This window comes from Lonchura striata, chromosome 20 (assembly GCF_050655825.1).
Source record: "Lonchura striata isolate lonStrDom1 chromosome 20, ASM5065582v1, whole genome shotgun sequence".
Taxonomy (NCBI): domain Eukaryota; kingdom Metazoa; phylum Chordata; class Aves; order Passeriformes; family Estrildidae; genus Lonchura; species Lonchura striata.
In genome coordinates, this window is record NC_140722.1 from 4,530,494 (window position 1) to 4,550,542 (window position 20,049).

Below are 20,049 nucleotides of genomic sequence, written 5' to 3' on the forward strand. Positions count from 1 at the left end.
CTGATTTAACATTGGTGATAATGCAGATAGAAACAGGACTCTTTTTACAGTTACAGAGATACTTATTGTATCAAAAAAACCTGAAAGAACAAAGCATTAACGGTGCTTCTCATTTTCTGTATGCAAGCCAATTATAATCCATCTTCTTGTCTTTCTTTTTAATGTAGTTCCAATATTTGTGCTGCATTTTTTGGGATCTCATAGGCAAATTATATGGGTTGTACATGGAGCTCCTCCAATTTGTTCATGTAATGTTTATAAAAGTGGGAAGGTAAGGGGTGTCCCTGCAAAGGTGGTTTTTGTTCATCACCAACCAGAATTGTGCTCCCTCCCTTCAGAGCTGGTCAGGTCTCTGGAAAGCAGGGATTTCTTGTGGTATTGAATGAAATGAAAAATCCTGGACTCTTCAATCTTCAGAGGTTCTATCAGCAAATATAAAAACATCAATTTCAGTGGAGAATTGCATGTTCAAATCAAATGAAAGGATACGGTTTGTTGAAAAGGGATTTATTGGACCTGAATATATTTTCTCTGGCCAAGATAGCTTCTCCCATGTGGAAGTCATGAAAAAGGATTTTCTTTTATTTCTTTTCTTTTCAGATGGCTCTGATTAGGCACCTAATGACTGTTGCCATTCTCTGGTCAATCTGCTGTAATTCGATATTAGTGGAAAAATAAGGCACCATTTTCCTCACTCTTTGAAGATGAAAATGAGCTTTCTTCACCTCTTTTCTTTCACTCAGGGATTTTTTTGTTGTTGTTTCATGTGGGTTTCTTGGCTGGGTGTTTTTCCTCAGCAGATGAGCTGCTCTTTGGAAACAACAGTCTGCAAAGGAAATATATGTGTGATCAAAGCCCTCACCAATTAGAGTTATTACTCTTTCTCCTGGGTTTTTGAATAGGGACTCAGTGTCCCTTCTTTGTCAGCAGAGCTCATGGCAGTGCTGCAGTGCCTGACATTTTCTGCCCTGGAACCCTTTGTGGGAAATTCACAGTGATCTGCTCTGCCAGGGGTTTGCTCATATTAAGTTTAATTGTAAAACCAGTGTTGTAGCTCCTAATTGTGTCTCAGGCATTCAGGCACATAACAGACCTGGGTGGCTTGTGAAGATGAATATAAATTCATTTTGTAACACAGCTGTGTCAAACTACCCGCTGCTGGCTGAGGCAGATGTGATTCCACAACAACTGTGGTATAAACCCTCAGTAATTCCCCAGGGACCAGAAATAATAAAACTTTCAATGATGATTTTAGTGATGTAGAATCGTGTTAGGGGGTACATCTGGGAGGAAGCAGTTCAGGAGGGGCTGCTCTCTTCACCCATGTTTTTCCAAGAAAGGCAGGACCATCCTCCAACTGCTGCTTTCCAGGCTCTGCCTTGAAAATCCCTCCTGGACGTGTCTCTAGGATAAAGTGGCTCATTTGAGGGTGTGCAGAATAGTTGTAGGGCTGAGCTGCAGGGAGGGTGGCACTGTGTGCTGCCAGTTCCTTTCCCCCTTCCTTCTTCAAGTAAAAGAGCAGATTTTAGGAAAATGGCTGTTTATTCTCATGCTTCATGAGGATGCTTTACCTCATTTTTCCTCTTTTTCTTATACATGATCTAAAACCCTGAGCTGCTTTATCTTTCCCCAGAGAAATCCAGCAAATGGCTTGTATTGTATCACCCATTATCAACATAGAAACAGGAGAAACCACTCTATTTTCAGCTTAAATATGAAAGGCTGAGCGCTGCTTCCATCTGGGTTTTCCTAGAGGTGTGGTCAAGGTCTCCCCAAGCCTTGTTCTTCAGGGGAAATTAAATTAACCTGGGACTGTGCAGCCAGAAACAAATCCCCCTGATCTTTTTAGATGCAAAGTAGCAGGAGGAAATGATTCTTGGCTGGCAGAAGACAAGAGATGCAAATGGTCTGCGGGAGCTCTGTTTTCCCATTAGTGGAGGTGCCCTTTCCTCACCAACAGCCTCAGCTACTGAATTACTCAGCTCCTTTATTTTTACCCTGCTCTTCTTCCTTAGGCCTCTTCTCCCACCTGAAGGCATTGGCCAGATGTTTTAAACCCTCCCTTACTGTTTTGCAGGCACTCCCCGAGGGGCAGACGGCGTCCTGGGACACGGCCAAGGAAGACGAGAACCGCAACAAGAACAGATATGGAAACATAATCTCCTGTAGGTGTAAATTCACATTAAACTGAGCATCCTGTGAGATCTTACCTGTGTGCTGGGGAGAAGAGTGTGTTTGAGAGGCTCACCAGGAGCAGTGCTGAGTGTTCAGTCCATTTGTTACAGGCTTTATGCCTGGGATTTATTTTATTTCATGTTTTTTAATCCTTATTTTTCATAGTATCATTGCATGGTGTTACACATTTTCTACCTGCCTTACTTTCTGCTTTAGGTTTGTAGCTCAAGGGCTAAATCCTTTTGTCACTTTTTATGTGATGTCCATTTTCTGTCTATTTTCAGTACAAAACCCAGAGCTTCCAGTGTCACAAAAGGGAGCACAAAGGAGTTGCAGATAGATCACATTTTTAGCTGTGGCTCAGAGGCCAGGTTTCCTCCTCCCTTGTGGTCAGTAGCCAGTGGAGCAGTCACTGCTCATCCCTAGAGAGCTGTTTTGAAGGATGGCACAAGCTTAACTTCTGCCTCAGGATCATAATAAGGCAACTGAAAATGCACTAAAACTTCTTGGCTTACTTCTTTCAGACATCAGTTCCTGTTGATGTTCCAGGAATATCAATATGTAGCAGAATTGCAGGGCAGGGAAGAGTCCATAAAACCATTTAGGTCAGCTTTATTCTTCAAAGCAAGACTAAATTCACCTTCCTCATTTTTGTCAGATATTTGTGAAGCCTCTTCCAAAGTTGCTCTCCAAAACTCAGCTTTCCACAAGCTCTCCAGGCAATTCACCAGTGTTTCATTATTCCTGATAATGACTGGGGAGAGAAGGTGTGAGAATTAAGTTTTTTCAAGGGCTGCTGAGCTGAATCAAGTTGGAGAAGCCAAGCTTGAAAGCATCAGAATAAGAAATCAGAATATAAATGAATGTGCCATAGATTTTCATGACTGGGAAAATCTATAGAATGCTCTAAGAGCAAAATTAAGTCATGCTGAGTGATATATTTCATAGTGTATTTTTCTTGGGTTAAAAATTTATTTCTAGTACAACAAATTGATTTTACAAAAAATGTTTTTAAACCACCAAAAAAAAAACCACCACCAAAATAACAACAACAAACCCAAACCCAACTTCTTCATAAAGAAACCTCACCTCATACATAACTGCTCCTCTCTTTGAAGCTTTGAGATAAGTGATTCAAGTGTCATTTTTGGGGAATGACATAGAATGTCTCAGTTCAGGGGCCCTTGGTAAAGATGAAGGAATCTGAAAATGAGGATTGAAGTTTGTGAGCCCTGATGCGATCCCAGTTCTGCTGCTTTGTGTGGTTTGTGAGCAAGTCACCAAGTTCACCAGTGTTCTTTATCTGTGTGGAAAATGGAAGTGACAGTACTGGAATATTACAATTAGCATGGCAGTTGTCTCCCTTTGTTTCAGCTCCTGTGAGCTTTGAGCTTTCCCAGTGGCAAAGGAGATGTCCAGACAGAGGCTCTATTCACCTGTCTGTACAATTAACTCCAATTAAATGAGTCTAAGACAGATCAATGACACTGGATTGAAAGTGGAAGTGCTGTGGTGTGACATGAGGAAGGAAATGTGAAAGAATTTGTTTCTCTGTATGATTTTGAAGAAGCACTTGGCATAATTCAAAAGTGGAGGTGAAAAGAGGCAAATCTGTGCAAAAGCTTCCATCTCATTTATGTTGAAGGTGATCACAAAGAAAACCTTGAATTCCAAGTGAAATGTGAGGAGTTCAAGAAGCAAAATCTAGGAAGATAAATGGGATGTTACCTAAAGAGAAGGTGTTCACAAAGACAAATTGTTGTCTAACGAAGAGTGACGTGAGCCTTTTAGCTCTAAATATAAATACAGCAGTGGTGCAGATAGGAGGTGATGAACTTGAATAAGAGAATGCAGAATGTAATCAGAGCTAAGGAACAAGAATCTGCACAGTGTGAAGTGTCAGAAAAGAAGCTCAAGTTTAAGGACTGTTGGGAAGAATCTGGGAATGGGGCTGAGAGTTTGGAGTGGGCTTTCTTCTCTTCAAATATTTATCAGAACAAAGAGTTTGAGAAGGAGACAAGGGCTCTTTTAAAAGAGAGAATTTAGAAACATACAATAGTGATATTGAGAAGGCTTGAAAAGGAGAAGGAAAGAAGGATCCCTAAGGAAGGAGGATATCATTCATCAGATCTTTTGGAAAAACATTGCAAAATTATCAGCTGAGCCTGGAGCCAGACCCCACTGGTGGGCGAGTTGGGCAAACTCTGAGTAAAGTCAGGGGCAGGAGGCAGAGCAGAGGATGGAGAGCAGAGCTGAGAAGAGCAGGGCAGTGCTTCCCTTCAGGCAGGCCATGAATACAAATTGTGCTCTATGAGTACAAACTGGGCAAAAACCTGAGCAGAGGAGGTGGAACACAGTTACACCCTGAGCTGTTTTGCTGTACTTCAATTGTAGTGGCTGGTGAAACCCAGAGCAGGCACTGCTTGCCCCTACCTGTTTATTTGGTAAAAGGCTGCACGTGGCAATTAACATCATTTATTGAACCATTTCATCCCTCCTGGAACAACAAATCCCCTGCCTTTTGGGGAGTGAATTGGAAAGTCAGGTTTTGATCTGACTTCTGCAGCAGCTTCAGAGAGTGGTGTTAAAATGTGGGTTTGTAAGCCCTTGCAATGAGTAGCATTGCTCAGTGAACCACAGCAGATTAGATCTTGTCTTTACAGCCTCGTGGGTAACAGCACAGTTACAGGAAGTTTTACAAGGACTGTTTTACTGGCTCACTGCTCTCCCAGAGCTGCATTAACATCGTGCTTCTCTCTGAAAACCTTGCTCACACTGCCAGCCCCAACACCTGCTCTTCTTCTTACATTTGCAAACCAAGCTGCAGACCAGCCTGAGAGCTGATCTGTTCCTGCACAGGACTCAAAGAGCTCTCCCAGCTTTCCATGCTTCCTTCCCATCTGTAACAGTTTTTGGAGCAAGGGAAGGAAAAGCTGAGCAGTGGATTTGGGGTCTGCATGACCACAGAAATCCACTGTGGATGGTGGGAACATGCAGACAGACTTCCCATGCTGAAGCAAACTGTCCTGCTTGAACCTTTTATTATATGAGCTTTGCTCCTGCACTTTTATAAAAGCTGTAAAAACAAAGACAGTTGTGGAGATGCCAGGATTTTTTTAGGGGACAAGCGTAGGCAGTGTACCCATTTATGTGCTGAAGTAAAATGATTTAATCCTGCTTTAGGGCCAAGATATTGAGACCTTCAAAGAGCATTAGAAAGTGATTGTTGGAGAAGGGATGTTGAGCTGAATCTATTAGAAGAGAAGCGAAAATGTCCAGAAGCTATATGGGACCTTTGGTTCTATTTGATTTCTCTCCATCTTGCCCAGATTTAGAGCCATTACATTACAGAAGAATAAAAAACTTTCAGACAAGAGCTGAGGATGAGAAGAGATAGGATGGTGTGTATTGCTTCAGCTGATGGAGAGAACATTATGTGCCTTTCTTTTTCCCGTGGATTTGAAGTCTCATGATGGTTCACAAAAAACTACAGAGCTGATGACAAAAAAGACAGTGGAGAAATTTGCTTTATTTCCTTCATGCTTTGGGTTGGAAAACTAAATTAATCAAAGCGTTTTGGAGTGGAAGAAATGAAGAAGTTTACAGCTGGCACACAGGTGGAGTGCACTTCTTGCCCACAGACAGGGATAAGGCATGAAATAAAAAAAAGCTACATAGAATTCCAGATTTTGGGTGGAAGGGACCTTAAGGCTCATCCAGTCCCACCCCCGGCCATGGGCAGAGACAACTTCCACTGTCCAAGGTTGCTCCAAACCCTGTCCAAACTGGCCTTGGACACCTCCAGAGGCAGCTTGTACCAATGCCTGATGTCAGTATTGGATTTAGAACAGAAATCTCACCATTTCCAAGAATTTTTATTCCATGATTTCTTCTGTAGTGCCTAAACTATTGCATGTCTGTGTGATAACCGTGGAATTTGTGTGCTAGCCATGGAATTTGTGTGATATTCATGGAATTTGTGTGCTATCCATGGAATTTGTGTGATATCCATGGAATTTGTGTGATATCCATGGAGTTTGTATAATATTCATGGAATTTGTGTGATATTCATGGAATTTGTGTGATATTCATGGAATATTTGTGATATCCATGTAATTTGTGTGATATTCGTGGAATTTGTGTGATATCCATGGAATTTGTGTGATATTCATGGAATCTGTGTGATATCCATTGAGTTTGTATAATATTCATGGAATTTGTGTGATATTCAAGGAGTTTGTGTGGTATCCATGCAATTTGTGTGGTATCCATGGAATTTGTGTGATATCCATTGAGTTTGATGCTGACAAGGTGGGATTTATCCCACCTGGATGTTACCCAGCTCTCCTGGCACACTCCAGGGTCAGTGGGGATGGAAAGGGGAGGACAAAGTGGGGATAAATCATCTTTTTGTCCCAGACCTGGGCTGGACCTGCAGAGCTGTCTGTGTTTCTCCACTCCTGCGTGGGGATCCCTGACAGACAGACAGATGAGCTGTGTAATGTTTCGATGGCGAAAGTTGTGTGAGATTAATCCAGTGCTGGTGTCAAAATGAGACGTGGAGAAATTGCAATGATACTTCAAATGATCACTAATGGGAATTTTGACAGGAGTTTAAAACAGTAACGAATTTGTGCTAAAATGGGAGTATAGAGCTTTTCAGTGAAATTCTTGTCATTTTTGAAGTCTGTTTTAAGACCAATTTTCAGTCAAACTACTCTTCATATAAATTTAGAGTTCTGCTAACTTGCAGAAGGAATGGAGTAAGGGAAAAATAAAATAATTTACACATTTGTTAAGGTTTTTTCTAATTATTTTTGTGGTCCTGAATGCAACTTTTTTTCAGTTTTTCCCTCCATTTTTAATGTTTCTTAGAGTCCATTTTCAACACACAGGGATAGAATGTCTGATAAATTTTGTGAAGAGTTGAGCAACTTTCATTTCAGTCTGGCAAGAATTCTGTGTCCTTGGCTAGAAAAGCCCAGTGGATGTAGAGAAGGATCAGAAATAAGTTTTAACCACTGGGAGAAGAGGCAATAAATGTGTTTGCTGTTCTTTAAATTGCCCTTTAAAGTCTGTAGGCAAAAAACCCTAAGTACATGATCCCTATTACTAAGAGCATAATAATTTGCCTTTTTTTTTTTTTTTCAGTCAAATCCTAAAGTTTTTTTGTGGAAAAAAAAAAGATTTACAAGGGAACTTATTTTATGAACTTTTATCCAGACTGTTCTAAACTTTGGAACAAGGTTAAAGATACCATTAAGACATCATTAATATTTTGTGTTCTTCACATATACACAGATATTTTTTTTTCCTGCTGCACTTCTCTCACTTGCAAAAGCAATAAATCTCCCTCAGGAATTAATCTAATTTTAGTAAAATATGCAATGAAATATTTTGAATTCTGTCCTCCAAAAGCAAAGTTCATCTTAAAGCATTTTTCATCCCAAAATATGATTAGACCTGAATGTCTCCTTTTAAAAACAAAACAAAAAAAAAATAGCATTAATCTTTAGTTAAATTTCTTTATCCTTTATGTTTTTCCCCATATCTGTCTTTTTTAAAAAAAGAGGAGAAAAAGGAAAACAAACAACATTTTTTTGCACCTACAAAGCATCTTTTCCTCAGCCATAATTATCCATAATTGCCTGAAATCATGGAGCTGCTCTCAATCTGCTTCCCAGGTCTTCCCCATTCAGCTCCCTCTGGATGCATCCATCCTGCCTGCTTTAACTTTCTGTCCAAAGAGTGGCTCAAAGTGCTGAAACTTAATTTTGATGTTTGGCTTCATTAAATGAAGAGAGGCAGGTGCTTCCTCCAGGGTCATTCAGAGCTCTCCAGCTGCAGACATTGTCTGTGTCCCTCATTAAAAAATGAACCTGAAATTCTTTTTCCCTGTCATTGGGGATGCTCTTGGTCCCATCGTTTTTGGTTCTGTTGTTGCAATGAGTTGAGATTTCCATGGTGGTGTTCTCTTGGGAGGAGTCAATATTTTTCCCCTCCCAGGCTTTTGCTCCAGGGTTCACTTTGCTTTTGTTCCACGTGGCTCCTAACAAGCTCAGTTTGCTGCCTGGAATTGCAAGTGTGAAATGGTCTGCGGGAGTTTCCCTGTATTTCACCCACGTGTCCGGTTTAATCAGCTCCTTGTCTGTCTGTGTGAATTGCTCTAAGTATAAATTCTTTTGTTGTCTGTCTAACCACATGATTTACTGCAACTCCTCGTGCAGCTGCCTTGAGTGCAGGTAATTGGGAACATCAGCACTCGGAGAAATATTCCCCCTTCCCTGTGTCCACACAGGTTCTATTTATTAATACAAATATAGCAGAGCTTTTGATGGATTCACCTGCAGGACCTTCTTCGAATGCAGATATGGGATTTGATAAATGCAGCAATGTGGTTGTATTTTTTTTAGGTGTGTAAATCTCGCCCAGTGGCTGAACAGGGTAGAATCATTCCTTTACACGGCCAAATGAATATTTAATATATGCCCAAGTTATTTAATATATGCCCAAGTCTTGGTTTTCAGAACTGCTCGCACATCTGTCTTCACAATTATTATCTGATTCTACATTTAATTAAGACATGACTAAACCCCTTTTGACTGAGTTACTGCAGAATCACACCTCATATTTTTATGTTTCATTGCTATGATTCTTTCTAATTGAATGTAAATCATGCTCAGGCCTGTGTTCTGCAAAGTGCTGCTAAACATTAATGCTGCTCTGACTGAGAGCTATGCTCCATAGAGCTGGTAGGGAGGAAATAAACTTAATGGACTCGATATTACACTTCTTTTAAAAAATCATTTAAAAATGAGCACAGCGTGGCCAGCAGTGACCCCCATAACCCAGTAGCCTCTGCCAAGCAACTGGCCCTTAGAAGCAGTCCTGCAATTAACTGCATAGCAGTGCTGGGATTGCCAGAGCAAATCACATCAGCAGCCTGGCTCTGGAGGATCTCCTGTGACAGAGCCCCGCACCAGCTGTTCCACAGAAAGATCAAAATATTCCCCCGGTGGAAAATCATGACATAATCTGCCCGCTGGGGTAGTTCTTTCTGCGTCTGAACTGTGGAGCATGCTGGGAGATGAAAAGATTGATCTCTGCTATTTTATTGCCTTATCTAAAGTAACTTTGAATCTCCTCAAAAAGATGAGCATTTCTGATTATGTTGGTTTTTTCCACACTGCCTCGATGCCATTTTGCTGCTCTGAGTCCTGTGGGTTGCATAAAGGAATGTTGCTCTGATTTAATTTGTATTTCCTTCCAGTTTCTGTTTCTTTTTCTATTTCTTATTTACAGGGTTTCATTTCCATTTTACCCTCCTTAATCCTTTATATCTATCGTGATCTATTTAATTATATCCTGGTCTTGTTAGTTTTAGCTCTTGCCTCAGTTTCCATAGATCAGATGAAGCCAAGGGAGTTTGTAGCTTCCAAGCAGAAAAATGGTTTTTGTCATGGAGATACACCTTGCACAGATCTGTCCCAAACCAGGCAACATTTGTGACCTGTCTCAAATATCCACATAGATTATGGTGACAGCAATTAATTTAATTAATATAAAGTACGACTAACTTAAGGATTTAAACATCACATCTTAAACACAAAACAGAGGGTTTTTAGCAACAGGAATACATGTGATGTTATTCCATTTTTGATTATTGTAAGTATTCAATTACCATGGTGGGATTTTGAGGCCAGGAATTGCCCTTTGTGTGTCCCTTTCAGCTCAGGGCATTCCATAATTCCACGATACCACCCTTGCAGGAGTCAGCAGATACAACAGACCACTTAAAAACTCCTCTTTATCGTTACTGTCACTTTTTTTCCTTTCCTTCCTTCAGATGATCACTCAAGAGTGAGGCTGCAGCTGCTGGATGGGGACCCTCACTCTGACTACATCAACGCCAATTACATCGACGTAAGGCTCCTGGACATCCCCCTGTGACAAGCCTGCTTATGAATTTGGTGCCTCTGACACAGGGACAGGCTGTGGATCTGATGTGAATGACAGCTGAACGTTGTACAAACATGGTGTTGTGACAGGGAGAAGGTTCTCAGTCTCCAGTTTATTTTGTCTGACCAATCTGGGCAGATGGAGATTTCCTGTGTTTGACAGATCCACCAGCATAAGTGGGACGTGGGCTAAATGATGGGTGCAGAAATCAATATCAGCCCCTCACAATAGCATTAGCTGATATCAGAGACTTGCCAGCTACTCACAAAGTTGTGCTGCAGAAGGCATGTATGTAAACAGATTGACTTTTTAAAAAGTGCTATAAAATGACATTGGAAAAGCAGCCTTTGTCTCACACACAGTGATCCAATGTATGTGCATTTCTTGAATGCAGCTCTTAAGTCACAGCAACAGGAAATGTTTAGAATAGTTTCCTGAAAGGATAAAAGCTGCCCTCAGAATTTTCACAGAGACAAATTCATACCTTTCTTCTTTTCAAACAAGAAGATGTAGTGTTTTGCCTATCTGTTTTCAGTGTTACTTTCAGGTAACATAGGATTTGTGTTTCTTTGTGGAAATTCTTTAGAAGTTCCCCGTTCCTATCTTATCTTTGGCATGAAGAGATTGTGTTATTCATCTGAGGGAGATGCCTCACTTAAAATCTCTCAGGGCAGCCCAGTTGCTCATTCATTCATTCATTAATTCATTAATTCATTCATTCATTCATTCATTCATTCCATAACCAGTTAATTATAATATATTACATAATTATACACTGTCCAGAGGGCAGCAGTTGGCACTTGGAAAGTACCAAATCCCTGGTGGGCTTTGTCTGAGCTGTGATCTCACAGACACTCACCTATTTTCTTTTTTTCCAGGGGTACCATCGGCCTCGCCATTACATTGCTACTCAAGGCAAGTTTACTCTTGTATGTCTAAATATTTGTAAACCCACTGCAGGTTTACACTGTTGTAGGAGCTTTTTATGGGGTGACATCATCTGTTTTGGGGAACATCTGAAAATTCGTTATATAGGCAAAAGAGGGAAGGATATAGAATTTTCCAAGATCTTTATGGCACTCAGGCTTAAAACCTCAGCTGCAAGAATAGAAAATGCCACAGACTTAGAGGTGGCAGCACAGCCTAGAATGTGTCATTTGTGCATGAAGTATGAGAGGACAGCTACAGGGGACTTTGTGGGTCTTGAGTTTTCCCTGCCTTAGGAGGGCAGTGTGAATAAGCTGTGACTGATGAGCCTTTGAGGGGGGCTAGGAAGAAATGCATTTGAACACCACCTTCTGCAAGTCACCTGAAGAGTTTCCTGTAAGAAAGAAAATAAGGTCAGGGAGAGGCTCTAGACTGACAAACCTCTTGTGAGCACTGGTTGGTTGGCTATTGGAACCTAAATTTTTTTTCTGGGGGAAACTTCAGGAAAGAGCTAATTTCTGCATGTTTCCTTCCTCCTTCATAATTAATCAGTATTGAACTGTGAAATGCTGTGTGCTGCAGGTGTGAATTAGAGCACAGCCTTAATACAGCTTCAGTGTGGGGTAATCCTTGTCCCATCACTGACACAGAATTTCCTCCTGGAGTCATCACTTCTGTTGCCACCATGCTGGAACCTTAAATACCTGCTGGGAGGAAGGGTCTGACCTCCCAGAGAGCTGCAGGCTGTCCTTGTCTGTAACCCTGAATGACAGAGGGATGCTGTGAGAGACAGCAGGACCCTGTGGGAATGGGACAATGGCTGGAGAACAGCTGGAAGGGGTTATTGGCATTCCATGCACTCTCTTGAGATGCCCTTTTTGTCTTCTCTCCTGCCCCAGGGCCGATGCAAGAGACAGTGAAGGATTTCTGGAGAATGATTTGGCAAGAAAACTCCGCGAGTGTTGTCATGGTCACCAACCTGGTGGAAGTGGGCAGGGTAAGGTGCCACTCCCAGTGTGTAAAACCAGACCAGGGCTGTGTTTAACACAGCTGCTGCTCAGGAGAGCTCAGCAGCAAAATGCCTTTTGCTTCCTGCAGGAAGGGAATGAATTCATCCACTCTGGGTTGTTCTGTAAAATGCTGGATTTTGTAATACTTAGCTGCTTCCCTTCCAGACTAATAAGGATCATGTTCCTGCTGTAAGTCTGGGCTTTGGCAGAGTTATACACATTTATGCTAGCTCAGAAGCTGTCTCCTTCCTCAGTACAGAAGGAAAAATGTACTTCTGTAATAGTTATTCCTTATCTGATGATTTGAATACTCCTGTAAAAATCCAGAGGAGTGAGGATGTGTGACTGGTGCTCCAACTACCAAAACACCTCTTTGCATGAGAGTCCAAAACCTGGAGTTCCTGAGGTCACTGTTCCTGGGGGTTGAGGTTTTTGTGGATCCTGAGACCACCCAGCAGTGTTGGCCTCCTAAACACCCAGCAGTTCTCTCTCCTGGACTGACCTGGACCAGACATCCCTGTGTCAGCACAAGGAAATTCCCAATGGGACCAAACATGGATAAATCAAAAGGTGTAGGCTGGACCTCAGGCAATAAGAAGTACAGAGTGTCTGTGATGGCTTTTACCAGCATGGTTTTGGTTTTAGAGATGTTCTCAGCCAGAAACTGGAGTTCTTAAAAAATTTTGTCCTGATGTTTGTCACTTTCCATTGCTTTTGTACTAAGAAAAATTTAAATTATCGTTTACTCAGAGCCATTAGTAATTCAGCTGCTTTGTGTTTGATTTCCCTTAGATCTCATGGTTGAATGCCATCTGCTTCTGTTCATTTATTACTATTTATTCTACTTTACCTTCTACTGACACTTCAGTTCGAAATAAATGCCTCTGTGTAAAAGAAAAAAAAAAACAAACAACAAAAAAACCCACAACAAACCTACATTAATCATATTTAATATTTATAAAACCCCTTTCAAATATGACTGGAACTGGAACATGAAGCCTGCTTTGCTGCAGCTAATTGCTTCAGCTTTAGGTATTGTTCCACTCTTCATGCTGGAGCATTTAATAACCTGATAGTCTTTGTTAGCCTAAATATCCGTTCTGGAGCTTCACAGCCTTGCTTTTATTTCTTTTGGTGGTTTTGTACATGGCTCCTAGAACTGGGATATGTTTACCTGCTCAGGAGATTTCTCTCATGAGCCTTAGCCTAAGCCTGTCACAGCTGGTAAAATGCCAAGTTTGTGTCCACATCTGATAAAGGAAGCTCAGAGTCAAACAAATTTAGTGTCTCAAACATATCCCACAATCCCCATGCACTGCATTTATTTGGCTAAACAGAGAGAGTTCAGAATTACAGGAGCAGTAGAAAAGATTTTTCCCAAAAGGGATGGTGGTGACTGTCAGCTGTTCTGTACATCTGATATGGGCCAGGCACGTATGGAAATGCAAAAAAGATTGAAAAAAAAAATCTAAATGCATCCTTTGCATTTGTACGGACAACAAAGGGAACTTAAAAAAAAATCCTGCTTGTGGTTTCTATGTATGGTAAAGGAATTTTGATCTAATTTATACAGTTAATTTTGGCAACTCTGTACATCAGAAGAAAGCCCAGTTTACATTGGATTCAGCTTGAAAGTGGAGGAAAATGTAGGTCAGCTCTGACTCAACTTGAACTAGTTCCTCTCAATATTTTCCTTTTGCCCCCAGGTGAAGTGTGTTCGATACTGGCCGGATGACACAGAAGTCTATGGAGATATTAAAGTCACATTAATTGAGACAGAGCCATTGGCAGAGTATGTCATACGTACCTTCACTGTCCAAAAGGTAAGGAGGTCTTCAGGCAGCTGAAATTGTGACACAGTTCATTTGTGTTCAGAAACTCTGGGAAACACATCCAGAACACTCTTGGAGATGGGATCTGTGCTATTTGGACAGGCTTCACTTCAGCAAACTAAATTTTTGACAGGGATTCCATTTTTGGACAAATGATTTTACAGGAACATCTTGATGTAGCCACGAAAGTAGAATCCACAGTGCATAAAGTTTAACTGCATCCAAAAGGCAGCAGATAGCTGATGGTATGCCAGGAATAATAACTGCCTTGTTTCAGAGTGGCAAATGGCAGAGGAAAAAAGGTACCACATAAACTGATGCCAGCTAGGGTCCCTTTTCATCAGAAATGAGAATCTAACAAAAGCAAGAGTATAAAAACTATCCACAAACCAGCAGGATTTGGAAGATTTTGTTACTTGTAATTAGAAATTGGAAGTCTAAGTGTCAGAGTATTCCAGGTCTGTCCAAATCACTTTCCAAACACTCAGTAAGTGGTTTTAAAGCTTTTCCAAAATTCCTGGTCAATGAACTTCAGCCACTCTGGGAATATTGTTTCAGTTTTCTGATACATCACTTCCATATTTCATTAAATTTTGAAAAACTTGGTGAGAAATGCTAATGCCAAAATCTGCCAGGCCAGAAGAGCTGCTGCTGGATTCCACCCACGTTTCCTGCCCAATAAAACACAGCTGACCCAGGGTTCTGGGTTGCCCTTTGTGGGGCAGATAAAGGTGTGATTTTCACATACCAACAACTTGCTCTCCCCAGAAAAGATGGTTCTGGCTACCAATTTCTGCCCTTTTCACTGCCAGCAGTATCTCAAACTGAGAAAATTTGGCAGGAGGTGGCAAAAAATCTGCTGTTACCTGGGGCATGCCCACTCTCGGTGTGTCCATTCCCCAGACTCTTGCTTCAATGCCTCAAAAAGGATTTAAGAATGAATTTTTGGTGGTTTATGGCTGTGAGTAAACACAGCCATGGAGTGCTAGGGCTGAGGTCACCCTGATGAGCCAGCAATGTGCCTCGGTGGCCAAGAAGGCCAATGGCATCCTGGCCTGCATTAGGAATTGTGTGACCAGCAGGAGTAGGGAGTTCATTCTTGCCCTGTACCCGGCGCTGGTGAGACCACACCTCAAGTGCTGTGTCCAGTTCTGGGCCCTCAGTTCAGGAAGGACATTGAGATGCTCGAGCACATCCAGAGGAGGCAGCGAGGCTGGTGAGGGGCTTGGAACACAAACCCTGTGAGGAACGTTTGAGGGAGTTTGGGTTGTTCAGCCTGGAGAAGAGGAGGCTCAGAGGTGACCTCACTGCTCTCTACAGCTCCTGAAGGGAGGTTGCAGACAGGTGGGGTCAATCTCTTCCACTGGGCAGCACTGGCAGAACAAGCTCACACAGCCTCAAGCTATGTCAGGGATGGTTTAGGTTGGATATTAGGAAAAAAAAGTTCACTGAAATAATAATAAAATACTGGAATTGTCTTTCTAGGGATGTGGCGGAATCACCATCTCTGGATATGTTTAAAAAAAGACTAGACTTGGCACTTGGTGCTATGGTCTAGTTGTGGTGTTAGGGCATAGGTTGGACTTGATGATCTTAGAGGTCTCATCCAACCTCATTATTCTGTAATTCTGTGATGAGGTGGGTATGAGCTCTGAGAGCACAGGTTGGAACTGAAAACCTGCACCCACCTTCCCAGCCCTCAGGTGAGCGTTACCCACTTCACTGGGAACTGGAATTTGGCTGAAAACCTTTTTTTAGAGTGAAAAGCAGCTTGGGACACATTTCCATGAATAGTGAAAGCTCAGTGCTTGTTATCCCTCTGCACGAGTGAGGGAAGCAGGGAGCAGAATATGCTGACTGGAGTCTGAAGGAAGAGAAATAGAGGTTGTGTTGTCTCCTCAGAAAGGCTACCATGAGATCCGAGAGATTCGGCAGTTCCACTTCACCAGCTGGCCAGACCACGGCGTGCCCTGCTACGCCACGGGGCTCCTGGGCTTCGTCCGCCAGGTGAAGTTCCTCAACCCCCCCGAGGCAGGACCCATCGTGGTGCACTGCAGGTAGGCCAGCTCTCCACCTGAGCCCCTCCTCCAGCAGCTTTCCCCTCTTTTCTGCTCGCCTGGCAATAACCAGCAGCTGTTTCGGGGTATCGTTTGTGGGCCTTGCTGAAGCATGGACAGATGACTCTTCAACGAATTAAAGTTGAAAAGGAGGTATATTTATTACAGCACTGGACACATGTGGAATCATTTCCAAAGACATGGGCAAGGAGTCACAGGTTCCTGCTGTCTATTTATCAAAAAAGGTTTGAGGTCACTGTTTAATAAGAAATGACACAAAGTCATCAGAAGGCTAAGTGGCATAAGCACGCATCTTTACTCTGAACCACTTCTTTTATACCCTGATCAATACAGGTACACCTGATTGGTCATTTAATCAATACATTTCACCTATCTGGCTAATTAACTAGATGCCCATTTATAAACAATTTTATGAGAATAACAAGAAAACAGATATTAGGAAAGCAACACCTGCAGGTTGTTTTTAATAATTGGCTATCTTTGTTTATCTCCAGCTCCCTAAAGTCTCCCAGGCTAATTCTGGGAAAACTTATCTAGTTTTCTTGCTCTCTGACCAGGTTGTCACGTCCACAGTTTTACATATTCAGATAGTTTCTGGGACTCCTAATAGATAATCATTAACTCTCTGGCTTTGTATTACAATTAGCTGAATGTCCATTATGCCTGCACAATTGTCTTCTTTAATTGGGTCGGTGGGCTCTGAAATGGGTCAGTGGGTTCTTTGAAGAGGAAGTAAGATGTCTTCCTCATGGTAAACTCTTCACCTGTGTCAAGCTGGCAGGGCTTCTTGACCTGCTGGTTGCAGCCCAAACCTCCTCTCGTTCTTAGAAGCCATTGATATTCATGGTTCTTCCATTTTACAATACTTCACCTGTCATTCCTAACTTTGTTTCAGTTATCCCCACCTGGTATCAATTAATTTCCTTGTTAAGCTCTAATCACAATGGATGATCTTTGCTAACTACATTTCTAACTCAACCACTTGATTAATTTAAGCTCTTAATTAAAATATATTGTTTTCACTGTCTTAGTTGTATTCCTAGCTCAAGCCCTTGACTCATAGCCAGGAAACGAATGCTTTTCTTCCCTAAAGTGGCAGATCTGGAGCCAAGCTGCCATGAGTTAGAGATGATGGGAGTAGGTCAGAGAGGACCTTTCAAATGTAGAAGACCCCACAGTGGTCTGTGCTCTGTTGGATGCTCGTGGCAGAGCTGGGGAAGTGGTGAATATCTGGGACAGCCATTCCAGCCCTCAAACCTCATGTGGCAGAATGGACAATGCCGACACAAAGGCAGGGAATTTTAAAGCAACTTTGCTTCTCTGTACCCCCATGTGCTGCAGCTCAGCTTTGTGTCACCATTAAAGGCCTTACCTGGTCTGGTGGAAGGTGTCCCTGCCCACAGAAGGCGAGTTGGAACTACACCATCTTTAAGATCCATTCCAACACAGACCATTCTATGATTTTGTGTTTTTATGGTCTGAAATATTTGTCTGGCTGACAGCTCTTAGGCACCTTGGCTTCCTGAAAGCCCAAGAGTTGGGTGGGAATCTCAGATTAAAAACTTCCAGCTGGCAAAATTCTAGGGACTTCCAGCTGATAAATAAAAGGAGTTAAATGACTTTGAATGCAAGGAAAGGCATTGCTACAAAACCAGAGTTTGGATTTGTTGCAGCAGCTATGTCTGCAGGGCTCAGGGCATGTGTGAGCTAAAGAGCTTGAGCACAAGTCTAGAGAGCAGAGCTAGCTGTCCCAAAGTCTCACCCCTAATCCATTCCATCCACAAGGAATTGTCTCTAGTTCCCATTCTGTGTCTTGAGAAAGAGAGAGAAAATATATCCCACAACTACCTTAAGAAGGATAATCAATTAAACCTTATATTTTCTAAGCATTTTTGGATTGAGAGGGTGTTTGTTTTGTTGGAATTTTTTTTTTTTTTTAGCAATCAGTTTTATAATCAAGTAATGCTAAGCCTGAGGAATTGACAGAAGAGATTTCATTTACAGCTGAGGGCCTGAGTTTCCTGCTTTGGTGTCATGGTATGGGGCTGGCCCTGGAAGGTGTCTGAACCATTGTCATTGTCACCAAGAAAGCAAGGAGAGATTTTATATCCTTCACATTTTAATTAATCAATGCCATTTCCTCCACGTTATTTATCTGCTTTTGAATTTTAATGACTTGCTTTAAGTGGTAATTACCAAATTCTCCCCACTGATGCCTGGCTGGATAAGATCACTGTTCGATATTTATGAAGTGCCAGGATCCTCTAAATATAGAACTGTTGAAACTATTTGTTAAAATTCTGAAAAGCTGAGAGATAAAGGGAGAGGAAATGCCACTTATTCATTAAAATTCTGCAAATGAAAAATATCTTCTCACTATTCAGCAGTTGATTAATCTGGTCCATTAATTTATGGTCATTCATATCTCCTTGCTTTCGGCTCTGATGGAGTTTTCAGTGCAGCTGAAGTTTCCCTGGTTTGAGCAGAGTTCTGCTTCCTTCAGAGTAATGTGAAGAGACGTTCTCCTCTCTCCATCCTTCACACCTAAGCAGCTTGGATGATTTCCCAGAGGGGAAGGAGGACACGATGACAGCACAGTTTTGCAGGAGATGGCCCGATTCTCACAAGCAGTGGGGAGCTCTGAACTGAAGGGTTCAAGTAGCCTCGAGCTCCTTTCTGTGTGATTTACAATCCATAACTTCAAATCACCCTCCTCAGGATCCAAACTCCTCTGGATTCCAAAGGGAAAACAAGCATTTGAGGTGGAGGACTGAGCTCCTTTCATCATGCCCACTGGAGTAAATGTATGCATGCCCTCTGGAGAGTCCCAGGGAAGAAAATTTCTGGAATTGTGTCTGTTTTGTACAAGTGACCTGACCTGTAAAATTATAATGAGTATTTTTGCAATATTTTGCTGATGTTTAATAACACAAAACTTTTGTTTCTGCTTCCCTTTCAAGAAAAACTATTTCCCCTCATTTTCTTAAATCCTACAGCAGAAAAATGAATCCTGCAGGGAGCAGGAGCGGCTCCCAGGAGGAGACAGCGGTGTGTGTGCTGCTGTTATTCTCTCCTCCACAAAGCCCTGCCTCTCCACAGGCCCTGAGTCACACAGATCCTCCTGTTTTTTTCTTTTCCAGTGCTGGGGCCGGGAGGACAGGGTGCTTTATTGCCATTGACATCATGCTGGACATGGCAGAGAATGAGGGCGTGGTGGATATATTCAACTGCGTGCGGGAGCTGCGCTCCCAAAGGGTCAATTTGGTGCAGACAGAGGTGGGTGCCAGCAGCTCTCCCTGCACGAGGTGCTGCTTTCCTGTCAGCTTCTCTGCCCAGCAATTTATGAAGTCAACACTGGCTCGCTCTGTGCCTTGATTATGCAGAACTTTTGGTGGCTGAGCATGCCCGGATTTGCACCGAATCAATTCAATGGCAGCTACTCGGGGCCTCCAAGACAGGAGGGCAAGCCTTGAAGTTTAAGTCTGTGCATTGCTGATTCATTTTATTCTCATAGTAGGAAAAAAGAGCTCCTGAAACCTCTCATGACTCATGCATAGGAGCACTTCAGGCTCCAGTAGTACCTAGTGTATATCAATTACAAGCCAAGCAAACAAAACGTCTTTGATTCAAGCTTTGGGTGCTGATTAAGCAAGCTGCTCCATCACACAGTGTCTGGCAGCTGCACAAACTCCTGTGGAACTGTTATCCTGTTGCACAGGTTTTATGTGTGTCCCTTAACTCCCTCCCTTCCTGGGACAGGACAATAGTCTGGAACAGAGAGGGGCTGTTAACTTTGTTCGACTTCCCATACTTCTCTTTATTTAGGGAAAGAATTTTACCCAAAATACCCAGAACGCAGAATAAAACCATTAAGTTCTGTTCAGCTGTGCCAGAGAAGGTTAAATTGTGTATTAGGAAAAGTTTCTTCATTTAAAGGGTTGCCTAGCCCTGGTACAGCTGCCCAGGGCAGTGGTGGAGTCACCATCCCTGCAAGGATCTTAACAGACATGCAGGTGTGGCACTTGGGGATATGTTCAGTGGTGAATTTGGCAATGCTGGGTTGGACTC

The 20,049-nt window shown here is 42.2% G+C and overlaps 1 protein-coding gene across 7 annotated transcripts in view; it reads left to right on the forward strand.

Annotated features, from left to right (window-relative positions):
- Positions 1-20,049, forward strand: part of PTPRT (protein tyrosine phosphatase receptor type T) — a 465,535-nt gene that overhangs the window by 422,664 nt on the left and 22,822 nt on the right. For all 7 annotated transcript variants that reach the window (XM_085557969.1, XM_021535469.4, XM_021535471.4 and 4 more), the window contains 7 exons: positions 2,078-2,165; positions 10,022-10,098; positions 11,013-11,049; positions 11,961-12,058; positions 13,778-13,894; positions 15,806-15,960; positions 19,122-19,257. In XM_085557969.1, coding sequence (XP_085414095.1) covers positions 2,078-2,165; positions 10,022-10,098; positions 11,013-11,049; positions 11,961-12,058; positions 13,778-13,894; positions 15,806-15,960; positions 19,122-19,257 — 708 coding nt within the window. The remainder of the gene's footprint in view (positions 1-2,077; positions 2,166-10,021; positions 10,099-11,012; positions 11,050-11,960; positions 12,059-13,777; positions 13,895-15,805; positions 15,961-19,121; positions 19,258-20,049) is intronic.